The sequence below is a fragment of the Egretta garzetta genome, unplaced genomic scaffold (genome assembly GCF_000687185.1).
Source record: "Egretta garzetta isolate BGI_Z169 unplaced genomic scaffold, ASM68718v1 scaffold133, whole genome shotgun sequence".
Classification (NCBI taxonomy): domain Eukaryota; kingdom Metazoa; phylum Chordata; class Aves; order Pelecaniformes; family Ardeidae; genus Egretta; species Egretta garzetta.
The window spans coordinates 3,362,483-3,384,000 of NW_009259111.1; the positions used below are offsets into that span (position 1 = coordinate 3,362,483).

Below are 21,518 nucleotides of genomic sequence, written 5' to 3' on the forward strand. Positions count from 1 at the left end.
AATTTTCTGACCAAAATGGTATTAATCTGCAAGTAGACATCCTTTTTTTCTAGTCTTAATATTAGAATGTAGTGTCTAACGCCTACAAAATAGCATTTTGATTAAAAGAAACAGAACTGAAAAAGGAAATCGACCCAAACCATACACTATATGCATATGAAAACTAGGCCTAATTATTTAAAACTACACCCACCCCTGCATAAAAGACAGTCACTGGAAAACAACATTTCATATATACAATAAGAAGTTTTGGAAGAAAAAAATATCTTGATAGTTTTTTCCCAAATACAGGATTAACTATGGACGCAGACCAAACTCTTTAGAAAGACTCCTTTTGCAAAAAACATTAATGGCATAACTACTTAGGGCAAAGCCCTTCTCTTTCATGCAAGCCTGAACGAGCCGATTTTTGTGTGGAGGATCAAGGGAAAGAAAATTAACACCTCCCACGACCTGCAGAGCTGGAGCCCACGGCTGCACCCTTCACCCCCCAGGTACAGCCACGCGCTCTTCCCTCCTGCATTGCAAAGCTTCTGGAGAGAGAGGATGCCGTTCCACTGAACCCCAAACACGCGGTCAAAGGCTCCTCTGTGCGCCTGAGAAACGGGAGGAGCGCGTCGTGAGCAGCTCAGCCCTGAATTTCTGCCGGACGCATCTGAAGGTCAAGTACTCGCATTCCCCAACATTCGCCCTCACGTCAGCAGAGTCAATGCTGAGCCACAGAAATACTTCTAACTGGTGCTTTACATTTTGTTCTAGAGATTACGTATCAGGAGGATCAAACGTTTCCGGCTGGTCTCCATCAAACCGATGTCCTCTGAGGGAACCGCTGTGGTGGGAATCACTGCCGGTTGGTTGCTGCTGGAATCTGCTTCGCCAGTTGCCCACCAAGCCTCTCCTTGGTCAATACCCAATTCGCGTACAGTGCACGTGTTAGTATGTGATGCCTCCACATTTGTTGTTTGTTCATTTTTAAATTGAAGTTACTTTTGAGTACTTTATTTCACCAGAAACGCAAGGGCTGAGAAGGTGTCAAACATATCTACAAGACAGAAAGGAGAGTCTTGTAGTGATCGCGTTTAGGGGACGACCCTGAAAAATCTTTCTGTTCAGGAATGAACTCAGACTTAATCAAACGCTAAGAAATATTTCTGGGGAAGAAAAAAAAAAAAAAAGAAAATAAAAATGAAGCTTTGGTGTAGGGGGAACCTGATCTAAATCCCAGTGAAATAAGTGCAAAACTGGGGAACTTGAACTGGATTTGAACCAAAGAAGAGCAAAATGTGGTAACAGCACAAACAACTCTGGACTTTCAGCCACATGGAAAAGAGAGCAGACGAGACAGCGGCGATAGGAGGCAGTTCTGTTAATACTTTAATCTGTACATATACCATTTTCCAAACTGTTACATTTTATTTAAATTAATGTTTTCTTGAAAAATATTCATTTATGCTTTCAAAACTTTTTATAAAGGCAAAAATAAATCATTATTTTGGCAAAAGGTTTTGAAGTTGATACTGGCAGTATTGAGGTAAAATAGATTGCATTAGCTAAATATATACTTTTAAGAATATTTCTGAGCATAGCGTTAATATAATATGATTTTTCTTAGAGTCTGAAACGTGAAGGTCAATCTCAAGGGATTTGTAGCTATTACTTGAATACAGCAAATGAACGAGTTAGTGGTTTCACAAAATACTGCACAAGTATTTCTCGGTCATTTCTCATCCAGAGCTGAACTCAACTAATAATTACATAATGGAAAATTTTTGCATGTCTTGCATTCAATGCGTACGTAGGGTTTTTTTTCAAGTAAAGTAGTTGCAGCAATTCATTTAATCTTATTTTCTCCTTATGTAACTACCCTTTGCCCTATACATAAGCACAACACTGAATTTCAAAGTTTGGCAAAGTTAAGCACCAGGTGAGCATACATATGAAATTAGCAGGTGCCTCATTACATTAGTTTTGCTGTTTCCAGGATAAATACTAGTCAATACATCATAGGGTAATGTTTACTGAAAAAAAAAAAATCAAAAGAAAAATACATATTTACTAGTAAAATGACATATCCTATTACATTTTTTTATTGCTTAGTTCACATATTTTTATTAAAAGTTTCCTTCTTCCACATCTCAACTTCAAAAAAAGAAAAAAATAGAATTTGTTAGCTGTTTGTTACTGAGGGGACAGCACTACTGCCAAGAGCAACCTAGTGTACTGTGTATCAACACCAGCAAGTTAATCATACGGGATCAGAAAAGGAAACGGGAGTTAAAACTGGCTTTCATTATGGCTTTTGTGGACAATTTCAGCTATACAGTGGTTACTGATATTTAGAAAGTCAAGCTACATGTTCCTTGCAATGTATTATTTAATGGGCAAAAGGGTGGGCAATTAACTCCACAAACATACTCAATCCAAAACACCCTTTTGGCAAACATCTCACTTGCATTAGCTCTACCCATACCCTATGAATATGCTTCTAGATTGGATCAAATTTACTTTTTTTTTTTTTCATGAAACTTTACATTGTGCATCTGAGCCCGAGGGGGAAGTAACAGCATCTTTTAACATCTATGCAAGTAGTTTCTCTTAAAATGAGTTCAGCCCTTGATTTAAAAAAAAATTCTAAAATACATTGTCCTAAAAATACATTGTCAGTATTTTACAGAGTGTATTAAAAGTGCCATTTATTCATATAAAAAGTCTGAACTAAATGGAAGTAAAAATGAAATGATTTGCAATTCTCTCCATTTTCACAGAAAATCCCCCTATTGCTCTCTGAACGTATTTCCAGAAGAACAGATCATCAGCAGATGAGTATCTTCACCGAAAGCTGGTAATGAATCTCCTCTTTCTTCCACGCGGCGTCACTAGGTGGGATTTGCTCTGAGTCTCATGTCAGTGTTCACTTACTGCTTTGGCTAGCATGAAGTAAAATAAAACATGGTTAGATAGTGAAAGGGAGGACACCAATGCCGAGCAGTAAGCGCTTTCAGGAAACATTTTTTTTTTTATTAAAGCCTTCTGCAGTTTGACAGAATGAACAATTTGTATAGACACATCGAGTGAACGATCATCTCGTGATGCTGCCGATGCGCAAACTCCTGTGTCCCCTGCACGTTCCTAGTTATTACAATTATTTTCTTGATAATTTTCCTGAAGAAAATGTATGGGTTTATACATATTTATGTAAATATATACCTATACACACGTGTGTGTGTGTATGTATATTTATACAGACATGTGATACACATGTTTTTAGGTTAGTCTGGAATCACAGAATGGTTGGTGTGCGAAGGGACCTCTGAAGGTCACCTTGTCACTGCCTGTTTGGGTCTTTCTGGTATGGGCTCATTTTTATTTAGATTTTTATTTTTTGGACAGATATCTGTCTCACGTTAGTGACAGTCAAAACAAAGGTATCTAAAGATTAATGCTATTTGAGGTATTCATTCAATCAACTTTACTACTTCATCCATTTTATCTTTTTGTCCAGCATCCCACAATAAAATTAAGTCAAAAGAAATCAGAAAGGTGAGAATAATTTCAAAGGAAACTATGGAAGCACGGGGAGTGTCTTAACTAGGTGCGTGCTTAGCAGTTAAGTATCATAATATTTACAGGTTTTCCTATTGCAAATAGAGAAAACTCTGAAAATACTCCTGGGAAGAGATGATACACATTGCTTTAATAAGGACAATGAAATCATCATAATTTTAGTACTTGAAATGGCAAAGTAACCTGATCAGAGACAAAAATCAAGTCTTCTGTTAACACAATTCAATAAAAAATACATCAAAGGCATGAAAAAGTCAAACACGATTCCACAGAATTAGTTATAAAGGGCCAAATTTTCAGCTCACCTTGATTAAGACTCTGATGTTTGTTCACGTGTAAGATACCAGCCCGTAAATGAACCCCCTGCTTATACAACTTCGTTTGCACTTTGGATTCTCTTGTGCAGCAGCTGTATATGCCATGTGCAGGCAAAAATACCTATGCACCCCTACGGTAGCCAGAGGAGTACACAACATTAGCCACCGGCATACAAACCACTGCTGAAAATCTGGCCCCATGCTACCGAGAGTACAGCCATCTCTTTCCTTCACCACAGTACGATTATGGAAGCGTCTTATGTGTAGAGCGACAGCAGTTGTTCAAAGACTTTATTAACCCACACGTTAGCTCGTTAGAAGCAGTACTTACAAGAATAAAAGGTTTCTGAAAAGTAGATGCATGCGTTCATTTGGATCTAATTTAGGTTTAGTAAAAATGTTAAAATTCAGCAAGCCACAGCGAAGGTACAATGGCAAATCAGACATGCCGAGAGCAGTTAGTTCTTACTTTTAAGGTGTTTAAACAAATGTGTAGTGAAATCCATTGCTTAAGGGGGAGTGAGGTGGCTGTGGTACAGAAGGTGAGGGTGCTTTAGATGGATAGGTCAACTGCTGAGCTAGAAGGGATCACATACAGGAATTAGTCTGCACAATCAAACATTCATATTATAACAGAGCCACCTTAATTTTCTACCACGTGAATAGGAAACCTGATTAGTGATGCAATGAGGTGTTACACTATTTTAGTTATGTGGAACACAACTTAAACAACACAACAACATTTCTACCTGCTGTTTTTTTTCTAGTAGTTGTATAAATTATGCAAATAAACATTCCTGTTTTGATGAGAATATGGCCAATCGATCTTAAGATGAAGTTTCACTGGAACACTTTAAGGCACACAACACTGATATACCCTAATCAAGCCCTGCTTTTAAAACTGCAGCTCTGGAATAGCACCTATATTTGCTAATTTGATTTCAAGTTTTCACTGAGGTTGTGCAGGCTTTCAACATTTCCTTTGTTATATGTCAATGAGCAGAAATGAAGATAATACTTAGAAAAAAATCAGAAAAAAATTACAGATGCATGTAATAATTTGCTTAGTTCAGTGCATTATACAGTAAACACATTTTCAGTTCTCATCTTGAAACTTCAGGATAAAGAATACAATGATTAAAATTATCCTTGTTTATAAAACAGAGTAATGGTATAGTATTAGAAGACAATAATCATAAAACTAAAGAGATTAAAACTCAGTCTTAAATTCAGCTTTTACATTTTGGAGGGCCAAAGGCAGACCTAATTCCAAAACACGCAATTTAGGAAATGACTTCTTCATACTCATGCATTTAATTTTAATATTTCAGATTCTTGGCATGATTTCCATACAGAAGGCTGATATCTTATGAGGAACAGAGGGACTCTAAAATGCTGCTTTACAAGGATTAGATAAATGTACGATCTATTTTAAAAGACATTTATATTCTCATAGCATCTTAACATAATTTAACCTCTTCCCCCTGAAAAATGGGAAAAGTTAAGCTTCACAGTCTTTTTTTATAAGCAAATCTTTGTAAAAAAACCTAGATATTTAGTTTTGGATTTTCAGATCTGCTTTGTCAACAAGGAGCAAATGACAACCCATGCTGTAAAAATCAAACTACAAAAATAAGAATGTGAAGGAATCTGTAAAATTAGAATAAATGAGAATGTACAATCAGCTGTGCAAAGCATCAAATGCATCAAATGCTTTGCTTTTTAATCACTTTAGATCATCAGAAAATGGGCTGTAACTAAAAAAAATGAACTCTTTTTATGGTCTGTGTATCTTCTTTCTATCAAAGCCAAACCACTCTGGCTTTTTTTAGAATTCCTTGAAAGGTGTTTGTTTTTAAAGGAGTAAGTAATAATTGAAATCAAAGCAAGACATGTTATACGAACTGAGTATCTGAGATACAAATGTGGCAAGGAAAACTGTGCATGGACATAAAGGCTTGGGCTTCCTTAAATAATCAAGTCCTTGACTACTATGTTAGGGATTTTTTAAGTGTCTGAAAGACAAAAGAGCTAGCCACTACGCTTCATGAAGAAAATTAAATTAAAAATCATCTTGTGACTGACCGCAAGTTTTTCCAAGAAGCATTTAAACATTTCAGTTCAGTCAATACACATTTTAATTCTCATTTTGGGGAGAACTAAAGAATTAAGATTTCTGTGGTTACACATACCTAAGAATATGTGGTGATCACAATTTTGAAATAATTACGATAAAAAAAAATTAAAATATAAAACAAAAAATTGTAGTAATGAAAACATAGCTGCTACTTCCACTTTACAACTTTAAAAGATCAAACACATTTTCAGTACTGTACAGTTACTGCAACTTCATGCACACCCAGAAGTTAGCTGGCCACATGAAGGCTGTTTAGTATAGCAGGCACTCTGCTCCTTTGTACTGACACAGAGGAATAAGTTCAAGTATGGGCTGCATTCACCTTGATTGGTCTTAGCTTCGGTGTTACCATTTCCCAGAAGAAGCTAGAACTCACGTGGCAAAATGCTGTGTTGGCTCATACCTCCTGAAACACAAAGCTCCACTCCGTGACCAAAGTGTGTGAGTCCCTGTTACAAGGACCTGGTTAGTAGAACTGAGACCAGACTGCCTGTGGAGAAGCCATTTTGACACACAGATGCCTGAAGGTCCAAAAGGTTATTCCTGAAGTGTTCCCAAGATTTTACAGTTCCAGGTTTTGTTTTGGTTTATTATAATGTTTAGCCTCCTTGGTGAATCATTTTATCTCTTCCACTCAGTTAAATTACCCACAGAACCTCTCCGATTCAAAATTCGTATCTTGAAAATGTATTCCTTTCCCTGAAAATCACATTCCCCTCAGGTTTAGCTGCCACTTCATCTGTGAGCATACAGTCACATTCAATCAACTCTGTTACTATAGATGCATGTGGATATTGGAATAATCTGTCTTTAATGGGAAGGTCTTAAGGGCTTCTGTGGCAAGTGCCATAAGTTTAAACTGGCAACTTCAGATAAGAAATGTGCATATTTTATCTCCATCATAGCTGAAGTTTCCATTATTTCCATTCTCCACCGGAACAGTGAACTGTGCCAGTTATAAATGGCCAGTCAGATACTTGCTAGAATAGCTGCTGCCTGTATTACTGTGTGATACAAATCTCTTGACGTTTCTTGCTTATTCCAACTATAAAGCAATCAAGAGTGAAATTATCACTTTTGGTAACGTATTCCAAAGGATCTATTCATTTCCAGGCATCGAGCAGCTTTCATGCACAGCTGTCTCGCTCTGACCTCTAATCTCGTCACCAGACAGAAACATGCCAATACCCATTTTACAATGTCTTTCCCAACCTGTTGTCATACCGCTCAAGATGCAAATGATCACATTCTAATCTCAATCACCAGACCAGAGAATCTTTCTGCTCAAAAAAAAAAAAAAAATTGAAAATCCCTTTATCTTGATTTAAGTCACAGAACAATTTACTTTTTAAAAATTAATATAGAAATACCTCATTTAACATAATTATAGGGAAATCATTGAAAAAGTTTAATTTTTAGTACTATTAGTAAGAGCATGTTTCAAGCTCTGAACTTACTGATCATACTATTTTGTCCCCTTCACCCTGTCCATTAGAGGCCAAATACTCAATGTAAATCTTTAGTCCCTCTAAATTTGTTACCTATACACACTTTTCACTATTTTGAATACGAATGACTAAAACTCTCTTATGCCAGGAGTTCAGCAACAACCCCACACAACTTTAGAAACTGGTAAGAAATAGCTCTTATTTTGTAAATAACTAAGTATTACCTGCTACCTCCTTGCTCCTCTGAGAGGCTTCAGAAGCCAAAGCGTATGATATGGTAATGATGCGCTCCTGCTCTTGCAGCTGTGAATCTAAATCAACCGAGTTGTGCTTGTCCTGGGCAACAGCAGGCTGTAGATTGTGCATACTAGTGGGAAAGTGCAAAACAACATTAACATTTACAAATATACGGAAGAATCCAGCATGCAGATGAGAACAAGCTTGAATTCATGCAGCAGTTTTCACATCTGATCTATCAAGCTCCGTGTTTTGTTGAAGTTCTTTAAAGTAGTGTTAGGTCTTGTGTGTAAATGACTACAAGCGTACAAACGACGCAGCCGTTACACATTCAGTCACAATTTCTGCATAGCATTAAGCACATCTGAAAGTCCTTTGTTGTAAATACGCTGTTAACATGAAAGCAATACCAAAAATGCTATTTATTTGAAGCTGTTACTAAAAGGTACAACCTTGTGGCCTCAGGCACAGCCTCTTTAATTGTCTCCCAAAGAGACAGTAGATACTTGAGGTAATCAACGTCTTGAAACGGTATGTTTCAGCTGACTCTATATTAGCTGTAAGAAGCCAAAAGTGTTCTTTCAGCACTCCAGCTCTCTGGAGACAACAGAAATTTGCTCTTACACCGACTTCTCTTCTGCTTTTGGCCAGATCTGTGCCCTTCCTTCCTCCTCACTCTCATCTACAAGTTGTTTGGTAGGGACTCACTCCTATTTTAGGATGCTCTGAACAGGAAAATGGACATACACAAAATTTGTCATTATCTCTTCTACCCTGTTTTAAAAAGGAGCTTTAAGTATACTACATAAATTCTGTGTGCATTTTCTAAAAACCACAAGTTACACTTAGATAATTGAATGGGAATTAGACTGTTGTATGAAGTTAGTTGCCAATGTTTAACACCAGCCTCTATATAAGATTTGGGAAAAAACTGACCTTGATTTAGTAAGAATATTCTTTATCTTTTCTGCTTTACGCTGCCTTGCTGCCAGTTCTTCTGTAGAAAGAGGCTCTTCTGGCTCCAGTTCAACATAGCGTTCTGGAATTGCAACCTTCTCAGGTTTTGACAACTGTGGAAAGAAAGCAAGCATCAAGTTTTTAATAACAAAGACTGAAAAAAAAATTGAGATAAATTCTCCTCAATGGGAGAACTCAATGAAAAGAATAAAGCATGGGTTTTCACAATCAATACATGTACCTGATGCTAAACGCTCCCTCTGGATATGAGCTTATGCCCTTTTAACAGAGTCTTTTCCCTCCAATTCATTTTACTTTAGAAGGTAGATCAAAAAAATACTGAAGTGGATTACAAAAGAAATCAGAATCGACAGGGAACCTTCTTCAGCTCAGGCTTAGAGCCCAAAGTAGGACACTGCCTAAAGCTGTTACAGTAGAAAGAAGCAAACACCGCAAGACTGACTGGACAACCTGAAATTTTAACGTCATGATAACGTCATGTTCCTACAACTGAAAGGAAATATCCCCTAAAGTTTTAATCTACGGTATCATTCTTTTGAGACTTCATAATCTTCTTCTGTGAGCAATGGAGGGGAAAAAAAAAAGAAAAAAAAAGAAAAACAGCAGTTTGTAATCATCTGCATAATCTTCTTCTGTGAGCAGTGGAGGGGAAAAAAAAAAAGAAAAAAAAAAGAAAAACAGCAGTTTGTAATCATCTCAGGAAATTCTTGGACTTAAAAATCTGAAAACCTAGGTATTCAAAAGTTGTCTAGGGAACTGACCCAGAAATACACTAACATCGTGCAATTGTAAGAACACGTTGCGTACATGTAATTCTGTAGATTGAAAATTTTAATAAGATTGCACAAAAGCTAGCAACAACTTTTTGTTAGGATCAGTTTCATTGCTCCACACAGAAGATCTAAACCACCCGATGAAAATTCAGTTTACAACTGGGCTTTGAAAACCAATGCTTATTATACAGAACAGACTGCTTTTGGGAAGCACAAATAGAGGATGGGTGAATAAATAAAAATAAGTAAAGGGGAACTTTTTTTTCTTCTCTTTGGATTTTTGTTAAAACACTCATGAGGCAACAAGTTTTCAAAATTCAAAGTTTAAATAAAAATAGTCCTAAATTTTTCACCACTGAACTTAGTCCACACTAACTCAATGGCATAGGTCAAGTGGCCTGACCTAAGCCCTAGTGATTAGGTTCAGTAATTCACAGGCAGTCATAGGCCCAAAGCATACAACATGGTCATTAGCACTCATAACCACATTAAAATCACAACCTCAAATTTTCATACTTCCTTCTCAGTAAACCCAAGGCCAATGCTTCCTGAAAAACCCTCATTTTCCATGACACTTCCTTACCTTCAAATCCAACTCCTCTCTGGAGCTCTGGTTTTTTTTAAATTTAACTATCTATCTCCATAGTCCAGCCTAGATCAGCTCATCCTGCCACTTCCAGAATAACAAACAGTTATCACATGAACAGCAGATTTATTGGCCTTAAAAGACACAACTGAGTACATTTCCTTATGAGGCACAGAAGCACCTCAGGTACAGAAGTGCCTGGCAAGTGAAGAGGAGGGGCACATGAAATGGAAAAGGACAACCTGGGAAACCCAAGAAAGAAGCTTTACATTCAGAGCTTCAGACCTGCTTCAGTTACTCTGAAGTAGGGCAGAAATGCCTATAAGCAGAAGCATTTCCTATCCTAGGCTTAAGGCGTTAATTTGGATGTACAAAGTGATTCTTGTAGCCCTGAAGGACTTCTGGAAAAAAAAATTAAAAGCAGAGTGCAACAAGGAAAGGCAATACAATGGAAGTTTTTTTTTCTTTTTCTGAAGTTTACAGGAACACTGCGTTTTCTAATTGAAAGATACATTCCTTCATAGAGATCAACAGATAACAGTTCACAGATTCAACCTCTAATATCTCTCTATATAAAATAATACTTTGCCAACAGCTTTCAGAACAGTAGAGGTGCTTACTAATCTAATTATCATTAATAATGTTACTGATTTCCCATCTGCCATGGCATTTCACACAATGCACAGTACCTACTGAAATCTTTCCACTTGCTATATTCTCTCTCTTCCACCAGGTGGCTCAATCGCATTTCAAACAAACAACTTCACTCGGGTACTAGAGCTGAAAAAAAAGATCTAGTGCCCAGAACACCAACGAAGTAATTTGAAAAGCCGACAGAAAGGTGTTTTCTGTTCTGACCAGAATAAAGGAGTGCTCCCTCTTCTCTACCATGTTTTGCCAGTCAAAACAAAGAGTAAGGTAGCTCTAAGGAAGTAACTTTTACTTCATTGCTGTTTCTTATTTTCAAACACTTTTGATGTTGTCTTCTCATCTTTTTTCCCAATTTATATAACATTGCCTAACTTAATCACTTTTTTCCTCTGTAAAGCCTGAGATGTATATTTCAAAGAGTGAAGCCAGCCTTTCCATTTCTTCTCTCCGCTAAAACACAGTATGAACAGGAACCTTACACAGATTCTCAAGTGCCAGGCCAATAGATTTTCAATACCCAAAAGACTCCTCTTAGTTCAAACTTCCAGCTAACTTTCAAAAGAAAAGATGAGAATTCACTACCTAAAACTCTGAAAGGTTAATATTTTGGGGCACAGAATAGGAGGCAAAAAATTGAGTGTTACCTCTCTGCTGATATCTAAATCATAGTCTTGAGGCTCCAGGTCTGTCTCTGTCACTGCTACTGGCTGCACTTTTAACCATTCATTTTCATCCTTCTCTTCTCCACGAATTGCCCTCTCAAGTAACTGCAAATCAAATTCTTGCTCTCGTTTCCACTGGTAATAGATACAAAACAATTAACAGCATTCAACCATACTGCCAAGTTCATCATTTAGCAATGTACATTACTATTGCTGCAAATGCTCTATTGCTGGAGGAATCTACAGAGCAAACCCCTTAACTGGCAAGAAAAAGAAAATGCAACTGTATTTCTTGGGACATATGGTTGAGAGATTTGATCTCTAGCTGTGCTGCATGAGGTTTGGAGAGTTGTTTAATTTTACAGGTAATGTTCAGGAGTATTAAATTCTAACAAATGTATTAATCACAATTTCACATAAGCTGATTAACATGGAACTAGCTACACACAAACATCTTTGGAAGCACAGGTGTCAATACAGGTGAGCCTATGGACTGACAGATGAGTCCCAGGCATTCTAACCAGGCAGCACTGCATGGTTTTGAATCGCTACACAGAAAAGGTATTTATATTGCAGGTTAAGAATTGCAACTTCAAAATTTTATGTATTTTCTAGAATAAAATCTAGTGATTAAAGCTGATAATATTTTACATACTAGCATTAACTTGTCTTGAAATCAAGAATAATAATTTAGTAACTTCTAAGCTCTTATGTTTTTACTAAAGTATCTAGCTACCTGCAAACACAAAAAAATCTTTCACAAGGTAAATATTTAGCAATAATAAATTCAGAACACATTTAAATTAAGCAGCATAATTTTAGGGTTCTCAAATCATTGCACAGTAGCTTCTTCACAGCTCCACACAATACAGCTGCACGTAAACTCATGCTTAAGAACACTAGCAACACTTGTTTGTTCAAAAAATTAAGTTCAGTTGCAGCATCATTCCATCCAGCAGATCTTGGCAATTTTACCATACAGAATTGAAACACAACATTAGAAAGCAGTGGGAAAGAGAAGGGACAAAAAGAACAACAAAAAAGTTCTCTCCTCAAGCATTTGAGGGTATCAACAGGAGAACAATTACATGTTTCTTAAAAGCATCTCTAGTATTTCTGTTAGCAATCTTTGGCTTGTTTTGGTTGAAGTTTGAACTTCATATGAAGTCCTTAGACTTCATTATGCTACTTGCATTAAGAAATCTAATTGAAACCTATTCATGCACAAGCTCTCAATATTCACTCAGAAGATACATATCTTCCATGTATATTAGAAAAGTTAAATAGCTAAAAGGCAATTATATCTCAAAAATTAATCATGTTTCTTTACAGAATTCAAAAGAGAAAGAAAGAGTACTCGTTTTCTCATACAAGTACTCCAAACTAATTCTTCTACTCATATTCGAACCAGGCCTGATTGACATAGTATATCTTAAATACACAGTATCATTTTCAAGTTACTATACTATATATAGGTAAGAAAAACATCAAACCATTATTACGAAGCAGTATTTTTATTGGCTTTGATGTTGTGACTTTTACATTAAAAAGGCATTGTATATAACAAATGAATTCATGTACTGTGATCAATACTTAAAATGCCATACTACACTTGAGAGCTGACCGATTAAAAATTAGAGTTACACAACGTATGTTTAAAGCAGATGTTACATACTGAGCAGCACTTCAATTATACATTTAACTGTTTGCCATTTTGGCTGCTAAATAAGTGTAATGCTGTAAGTAATTGTGCTATCAAACATGCTTTTTGCGTATCGAAGCCCTGTAGGTACAAGAGATGACCTCTACAAAACATTGCTAGGGCTGAAAGATTCTATTTTCATTCTTTACAGCAAGAAAAAGACCAAGATGGCACCCAAATTTATAGATAAAGTGTTTGCCACAAATGTTAATAAGGAGTGTTATGAAAATGTTTAAATTCGCATTGTGTGTGTTATGCGAGTCAGGAAACGTAAAAAGCTCAGATTTAGTTATTCTAATTAAAATATGAAAATAACAGTGATACTACAGTTCTACAGTTCCCAAATATTATGCACTATCTTTAACAAATTTGTGATTGCAAAACAGAGGACAAAATAGATGAATGTCTCCAAATAGTGCACTCGTATTTACTGGGAAAGTAAATACAAATAACTGGCTGTAAATTAGTGCTACTGAACAGTGGGAATGAAAGGCTGCATATTATAGTTTTTTTTAAATGCTAGCAATTGACACACATGTACTAAATGCAATTAAGCCTGGTAAAAATTGAGTAGTCTAGTTAGAAAATTTTAAAATAACTACAAAATTCTGCAAATTAAAAACAAGCAAACAAAAAAAAGAGGCATTAGGTAAGATGAGTGACGAATCTAAAAGCAAGAGATCTTGTGCAATGAATTAGGTAAAACAAGGTGATCATTCTAAAGCTCTAGTGGACCAAATAATAAATAAATTAAAAGACCACAGCATAAGTGCAATTACAGTACAATCTTGGTTTAGCACCAAGTGAGCGACTGGGTAACTTTACCAATTAGAATTGCTTTGGTTAGTATCCAAAATGTATCCTTACAAACTTATCATCTGTACATCATTTAATCTTGGAACACAACAAAAATCCTTTTCTGCAGCAGCTTAAATCTGAGCCTTATTAGAATATTCTACATTTTAAGCTTTAAAGAAGAATTTCTATCAATTAAAATACACTGGCTCTTACATAAGTTTCTAATCAGCACGATTAGATTTTAAAACTGATTATACATTTATAATCTCTTTAAGAAAAGCAAACAAACACCACCTTGGTCTGATATTACCATGACTATCTTGCAGTCTAATTTATGAATTAAAAAGAAAAATACCCATGGTGAATAAGAACATTCTAAAAGGCCCATTCCATTATGAAGCAGTTTTAAAACTGTACAAGCTTCTTACACTTTCTAAGTACAATTCCAATAAAAAACAATCACATCTCTGAAATCACTCCAATATACTCACACCTCCACTCAGCACACTTACTGGAACTAATAATAAAAAAAAAAAAAGATCATCTGTTACTCACACTCTCTGAACTCATTTTATACCGTATAATGCTAATTTAATTAGACTAGAAGCATCACACACACTCAAGTGAAAGTGCTTGCTAGGAAAAAAAAAATCCAAAGGTATTTTTAGTTTAGTCCTTTTAAGGCATATCTAACATACTGAGCCTATGTCTGCAGAAACGGGCCTGATGAAAGACCGAGATGAAACAGACTGCCTTTCTCCTTGGCTAAGAGTTCTCTTGCGTTCACGAACTAATGCCTTCTGATGTCGCTTCATTCTTTCTAGTTGTTCCTCTGCACTCATCTTGCCTCTTTGGTGGTCTCCAGAGTATAAACGTTCCAAGGCACTCTTTGGTCTCTCCTGTAGAAGTCACAAGGCACACAAAACACATGTTGTAATTAATACTTTATAAGAAGCATACAAAAAATTAACTCTTTCTCCTACCTTATTACTAAATTAACATGGTTTTAGTCTATTATTTTTGTATTAATTTGCATATTTCAACTCTATATTTTCTATTAGTACTGCTGATTTATGGGTTTAAACCTTGTTTTAGAAATCTGTTTAAAGTGCAAACTTGTCTGCCTGCTTCCTGATTCATTTAAGAAAATGCAAAAGTTGAAGATTTTATTAGATCACACGTGTTGGGTCCTCTCCCATGCTACTACAATCCCACTTCCCGCTATGCGATATATATTCTGGGCTTAACTATTTTGAACAGTTCAGACATTTGCCTTCAGATGTTGATTTAAAACTTACCTTGGACCTATCCCTTCGAAGTGTTGCATATGAAGAAATGGTAGATGATTGGTGCAATCTGGAAGTTGATCCAGATAAACCTTGATAAAGAAAAAGAGAATGCTTTAAAACCAAATGACAGACAAAAGGAAGACAAGTGTCAGATTTTTTTTTTTTAAATTATCATGCTTTTTCTATGACATTCTGGGTACTATTTTAGCTCACATTTCACATTTTGCAGTTCAGAAGATCATAAGAGGCATGAAATTTTATTTCAGCCAAAAGTAATGTGTTTTGGGTCACTATTGATCAAAATTCAGAAATATTTATGATAATTTAGAAGCTTATATGAAATGAAGTATGGGGTGAACTCAGCTGTACAACAGTAGATAAGCTGTACAAATAATCACATCTATGAAGAAAATTGAACCTTAACATTCACAGTTAGAAAGGAAAAAACTAAGAAGAGCTTAGAAATTAATTGCTCTTCCCCAAATATCCCTCTATCCTCATTTGTGAAACAGTGACAGGACTATAGCACAGTCAAGTCACACGTAGCGTCTAGGGGCATTATATTCCTGTTCTTTATTGCTTTCATTTCAATGGCAATAAAAATGTTTAAAAAAAATACTTGAGTTTGTAAAAGATCACACAGGAATTATGAGGAAAAATAACTCTGAATGTAGGAGACATTCTAACAGCTAATTTCATGTTTTGCTATGCTTTATTTTAAACATTATATATTAAGTTGCTTTGCAAAAGGCTGGTTGCCTGTAACAACACCATTAAAATGCATAAAATCTCTAGACTTTCACAGCATTGTATAGTTAATCTAAAAATAATGACCTGATGATAAAGACCACCTCCAGAAAATCCTAGGACAGAAAAGCTCCTACACAGACAGCACTGTTAAAAATCAACTACATAAATTCCTGGCTTACCACGAGTAGGTAACGTCTGGTATCCGCTGTCAGAGCTTATTAAACCACTGGGAGGTTGGCTGAGGTCACCACCTATTGTTGCTAGTTCTGGTTCACTCATGTATGAGCGCAATTCCACCTATATGGAAAAATACTCATCAGCTTAAATGAAATCACAGACAGCAAGTTGTAATAATCTCAAAACAAATCCTGAAACTTTGTTTCTGGATTACTAAATCTCTCTCTGCCATTACTATATGGCATAGATCTCTCCCTGCCATTACTACCTCTCTGCCATTATCTCCCTCCTTATTACAAGACCTACAGACAATATCTTTTATTATAGGTTCATATATCTTTAAAGTGCAGGTGTATAGGTGTATGAGTGCTCACCCTATAATCTCCATTAACATACTGCCCGAGTTCTCTGTCTCTCTTTCTTTCATCTGACTGACGTTTCAGGCCCCGCACTGACGTGTGTCTGATGACAGTGGCTTCTCTCGGGAGAGGCGGAACAGCTGGTGGCTGATCATCAGGACTGTACAACTGAGGGAGAGGAGGTCTGGGCGGTGCTTCATCTTCCTGGTAACAGGAAAGCACAGGTATTTGGCAAACAGTCTGAAAACAGTCGGACATAAACTGACTGAAAGTTCATTGCATTCTATGAGTTATTTGTGATTGCTTTAGCATGCTCTCCTCTGTCCATACCAAGAGCTTTAAAAACCAAAGACCCAAGAAAGCAAACAACTAATCAACCACAAAGCATTACCAAGCAAGGCTCTGCATTGCTATGTTCTAAAAGAGTACATGGCTACTGTACATAATGCTCCAGGTTACGCACATATGTTCTCCTGTAAGCGCTATTGCTCAGTTTCAATACAAACTTCTTAAGCGTCTCCCTGTTGTGCCTCCACCCTGTGTGCACTTTGTAACCATGAAACTTCCACTGTTTCTGCCAGAAGTAAATGGGAACATTGGTGAACGAATCTCACAAGAGCAGTACTTACAACCTTTGGCTTTAGCTTAACTGGTGACTGAAGAGGCGGCTCAATTTTTTTCAGCTGCTGTGCTTGGTGCTGCATTCTGGCCTGGAAATAAGGCTGTGGATACAGCCTAACCTCCAGAGAGGATTTAACCGGACTGGGTGGAGGGCTTTGCGGGACTGAAAGTTTGTTCTCCACAGTTGCAAGGGAAGCTGGTAAGGAAGGCACTGAAGACTGAGAAAATGAAGGCACTATTTTTCTCTCTAGGGGAGAAATATGCGAATGTGTTAGGTGTTGTTTCTTACCAATAATGTTCATAAGAATAGCAATTAACATCCTTTGACTTCATAAAACAGCCCTAATACTCTTCACATTGCTTAGAACACAAATGGGGGGTTTTTTGGACATAAATATGTTTGACTGTTACATTATAGCAGGGGTGGAAAACATTTTCATAAGGCTGAAGCAAGCCTTTCAGGACAAAAATAAAAACACACACTTTTAACATCATCCAGTAAAATTCCTTGGAGAGGGCAGCGGGAGGGAAGGAAGGAAAAGCCCGAGAGGCATACAAAATCAATTCATAGGTGGTATCTGGCCCTGTACCACAAATTCCTTAAGAAGCCTATAGATCTAGACAAGGCTAAGCACTCATAGCCATACCTTAAATAAAATAAGATCTCAGCATCTTAGAACTATTTTAACTCTGTATGTAAAAGGTAAGCAAAGATACTTTAAATATGAAGGGAATTTACAGTAGGAGCTAACAGTCTCTTGCTATCCCAATACATTAGGTCTTTTCTTTAAAACATAATAAAGCAACTGAAATGCAGACCAGACATGCTTTCCCTTCCTCTTTTCCATAGCTGACGTTGTTGCTCTGCCCACCGCACACCTGCCTGAAGAGGGAGGGTAAGGCAACTGCAGCAAGGGCAGTCGGGCAGCATCCAAGGGGGTGGGGAAAAAAAACCAAAAAACCAAGCAGAGGAGAACACAGAGAGGAGGTCCTGGATAGAACACAGAATAGATACTATGCTGGTATGAGCCTGGCATGTGACAGAAACTCTTCTTGCAACTTGAAGAACTTAGCCCATTATTATTATTACTGCTGTTCCCTTTTTTATGGCTTGTTACATTTTAGTGCCTTCAGTATGTGAAAACAAACAACGAAAAAACCCTTAATGTGCTCAACCAACAGTTTTCTGATGTAACCAATAGCAGAATTAACTGGATTTTCTGCAATAGAACAACTTTTTAGACTATTTGCACAGACCCAAAGATTCAGCTGCATTTGTATACATTTTATGTTTTAATTGTGTTCTCCTCACCTGGATTCTTGATAGAGTCTACTATGGTTTTGTAGTTTGTTTTATTCGCGCTCAAGCCAGCTGTAACATCTTCAATTCTCCACAAGTCTTTTTGTATTTGTGTTTTCTCCTGATATTTGTCATAAAAAAGAAAAATCAATTATATCTCATTTTTAACTTATTATGGGCCTATCCTTCTTTTGATACCAAAACCAAACTAGTGTTTCAGAACTTACAGGAAAAATTAGGAGTCTAGAAACGAGTTAAATAATTATTTTAAAACCTAAATATCCCTCCCCCCCCCCAAACCAACATATCTTGCCCATCAAATTTATTAGAGCGTTTTCTGAGTCTTGGAAGACTTCCTATAGAAGACTGGGGGGAAAGAGACACCTTTACATTTTTCTCTACAGTATTATTCAGGCTACAAAAAACTAGTTTGATGTTCTACATAAAATAAGTTTACAGAACCTTTTAATTTGAACTTTGTTCTTAAATCCTATACTAACACACTTAAGACTGCTAAGGCAGCCTTATGAAACTCATCTTAATACATTCAGGGGAAATGTCCAATATTAAAAAAAGCAAAAAAAAATAGTATAGTCTCCCTGAATACTGCTGTCAATTTCCTAATGGCTTTTAATGGATGAAATATAAACCCAAAACTAACTCAGGAGGGCTGACAAATTTAATTTCTGCTTATATTTGAGTTGTTAGAACCAGCAGGTGTTATAGGTTGAAACAATACATTGCCGCTGTTCCAGGATTTGGTCTCATCTTGCATCCCATTTGCTTTCCAGAGGCTTTCCAGAAGGAAAGAAAAGGATGCTTTTGTCTACAGTCTGGACTCTGCCTTTGATTGCATCTTGCAGCCAGAGGCCTTGGCTACTGAAGCCACCACTTCAGTCAAATATTCATTGCAATCATCATACAGAGCTATTCTCATCTACTTAATCAAAGCCTGGTAATTCTGCCTTCAAAAACTGACATTAGGAATAAACTTGATAATACTGTTTTCCTCTTGGTTTTACTAAAGAAAGCAGAAGGCAGTGAAACACTGTAGTTAAGAATTGCTCAGAAACTGCTCAAGAACTCTAGAAATCCATCACTTGCCATGAGCTGCAAAATATCCGCTAATTAATCCTATAAGCCTGAAAGAGAGAAACTTTAGTACAAGCTCTTACACTTCATAGAGCTAAGGCAGGCATATAAATTGCTTTCCACTTTCTGTCTTAGATCAGAAAATATGTTCAGCCAGGTTATAGATCAGCAAACAGGGTGCCAAGAGCACAAACATTTAAATGATGGAGAACGTTATTTGCCTGTAGTAAACTCACTCGATAGATGGGACGTATCTTCAAAGATTTTCAGGATACAAACTATAAATCTGCACGTTTCATTTCATTTTTCTGAGATTAATCATACTACAAGGAACCAAATGATGGATTTACAATAATCAAGCCTCAGAAGTGGTTAAAAAAACCCCACATATACAAAAAAATCTGCTTCTGAAACCGCTCAGAAAATGTTCGATCACTAATGTACAAAAGCCAGGAGATCTTTTAATATTATGCCTTCCCATTACTTAAACATCGATGTGAAGAGAATATTTTAGATCAAAAATGGACTAGATCTAAAGGATAAACAGATGAATTTATTTTTAAATTACGAAAGCCAAGATTGCTGTTCACGACAGGATATAAATATACTTTATGGGCAAGCATGAAAGGGTAACTTGGAGAGATAAATCAATTTCTCTAACTTCCTTCACACAGAAACATAATTTAGAATGATTTATAAAACCAGAGGAGAAACATTTACCAACTAAAAAGTTATCACTGACAAAATACCAATCTCAGTTAATTTCAGCACGCCCAGATCCCCCCAACCCTTAAGCAAAAGACAACGAAGCTACACTCTTAAAAGCAAGATTTACTCTGACCGAGCTGCTTGAAACATTTAGTTTTTAACCTCTTAATTAATGCTATATAGAAACAACATTAGCTGTTTCATACAGCAACTTGAGCCTGCAAATTCATTGGATTTTTAATAATATTCCATGAAGATTGCATTTTTTTTAAAATTTAGTGCTACTGGAAAGTACTAGATAAACAATCTTGAGTCTACATACCCTTGGGCAGAGATCAAAAAACCCTCTACTACAGGTACTTCAAGTGAGACTTCTTTGAAGCCATATAGTTTTAAGAACGTTCAGTACTTTCTGAAAAAATCAGCTCCCCTTAGTATCTCCGAAATAGGTATTCAGGTATTCAGTTGTTTGTGTGTGTGAGTGCATGTGTATTTTTTTAAAATATTTTTTTAAATCTTAGCCAAAGACAAACATATCTATGCATACATACATATGCATATATATGTAAATATACACACAGAAAACACATAACGTGTATGTTTGTGTGTGTGAGTGCATGTGTATTTTTTTATAATTATGCATGTATGTGATATGAGATGATAATAAAACTGAGTTAATATTTTTTCTGCGCTAATTGCATTCCCTTCTATATGTATTGCTAAATCACATTGCCACGCATCCAGTATTTTAAGCATGCTCAGTGCGCAACTCAAAATTGTTTGTAAAAGTACTTTAACAAAGTGTATTTTGTTTAAACACGTAATTTCCCTTTGTTTAACAAAATAATGTCACACAGGGACGATTTTATTCTAAAATACCCCTGGGATGTTTTGGAGGGATATGTTCTATAGCTGAGCTCAATTACATAATATTCTGGCTCTAGAAACTGAATCATTCCCCCACCCCCCAAAATTAAATAAAAGTGGACTTAGATGATTGATGCAATCTAAAAAAGTTTTACAACTCTTGCTTTGATACAAAACATTTAACCATTAATAGTGAAAAAAATAGACTTAAATTCTGATATTTGTTGCAATAAATAAATTTAAAAATTTAACTAGTGAGTTCTTTTAGTCCAGGATATTTGGAAAAGTAGGCTAAAATTTGACCAAAATGTATACATTAGCTTTATTCCTTGTGTTTTGTCTTTTAAATAAAAATGTTCTGCTTAAACACAGGAAACATAATCCGGACTGTATTTCTTGCTCGAAGAATAGAATCACCGATTGTAAGCAGGTACATAGAAATAATCTGGTACGCCACATCCAGTTCAGCAAACGGAATAGCTTAGCTTCAAACAAAGCTTCT

The 21,518-nt window shown here is 36.2% G+C and overlaps 1 protein-coding gene across 1 annotated transcript in view; it reads right to left on the minus strand.

Moving 5' to 3' along the window:
- Window positions 1-4,361: 4,361 nt before the first annotated feature.
- Window positions 4,362-21,518, minus strand: part of PLEKHA7 (pleckstrin homology domain containing A7) — a 144,625-nt gene continuing 127,468 nt past the window's right edge. The window contains exons 18-27 of the mRNA XM_035891032.1: window positions 18,362-18,470; window positions 17,058-17,296; window positions 16,444-16,632; window positions 16,072-16,189; window positions 15,152-15,231; window positions 14,552-14,752; window positions 11,336-11,488; window positions 8,640-8,773; window positions 7,691-7,833; window positions 4,362-4,459 (exon numbers count right to left, since the gene is read on the minus strand). Of these exons, the coding sequence (XP_035746925.1) occupies window positions 4,362-4,459; window positions 7,691-7,833; window positions 8,640-8,773; window positions 11,336-11,488; window positions 14,552-14,752; window positions 15,152-15,231; window positions 16,072-16,189; window positions 16,444-16,632; window positions 17,058-17,296; window positions 18,362-18,470 (1,464 nt within the window). The remainder of the gene's footprint in view (window positions 4,460-7,690; window positions 7,834-8,639; window positions 8,774-11,335; window positions 11,489-14,551; window positions 14,753-15,151; window positions 15,232-16,071; window positions 16,190-16,443; window positions 16,633-17,057; window positions 17,297-18,361; window positions 18,471-21,518) is intronic.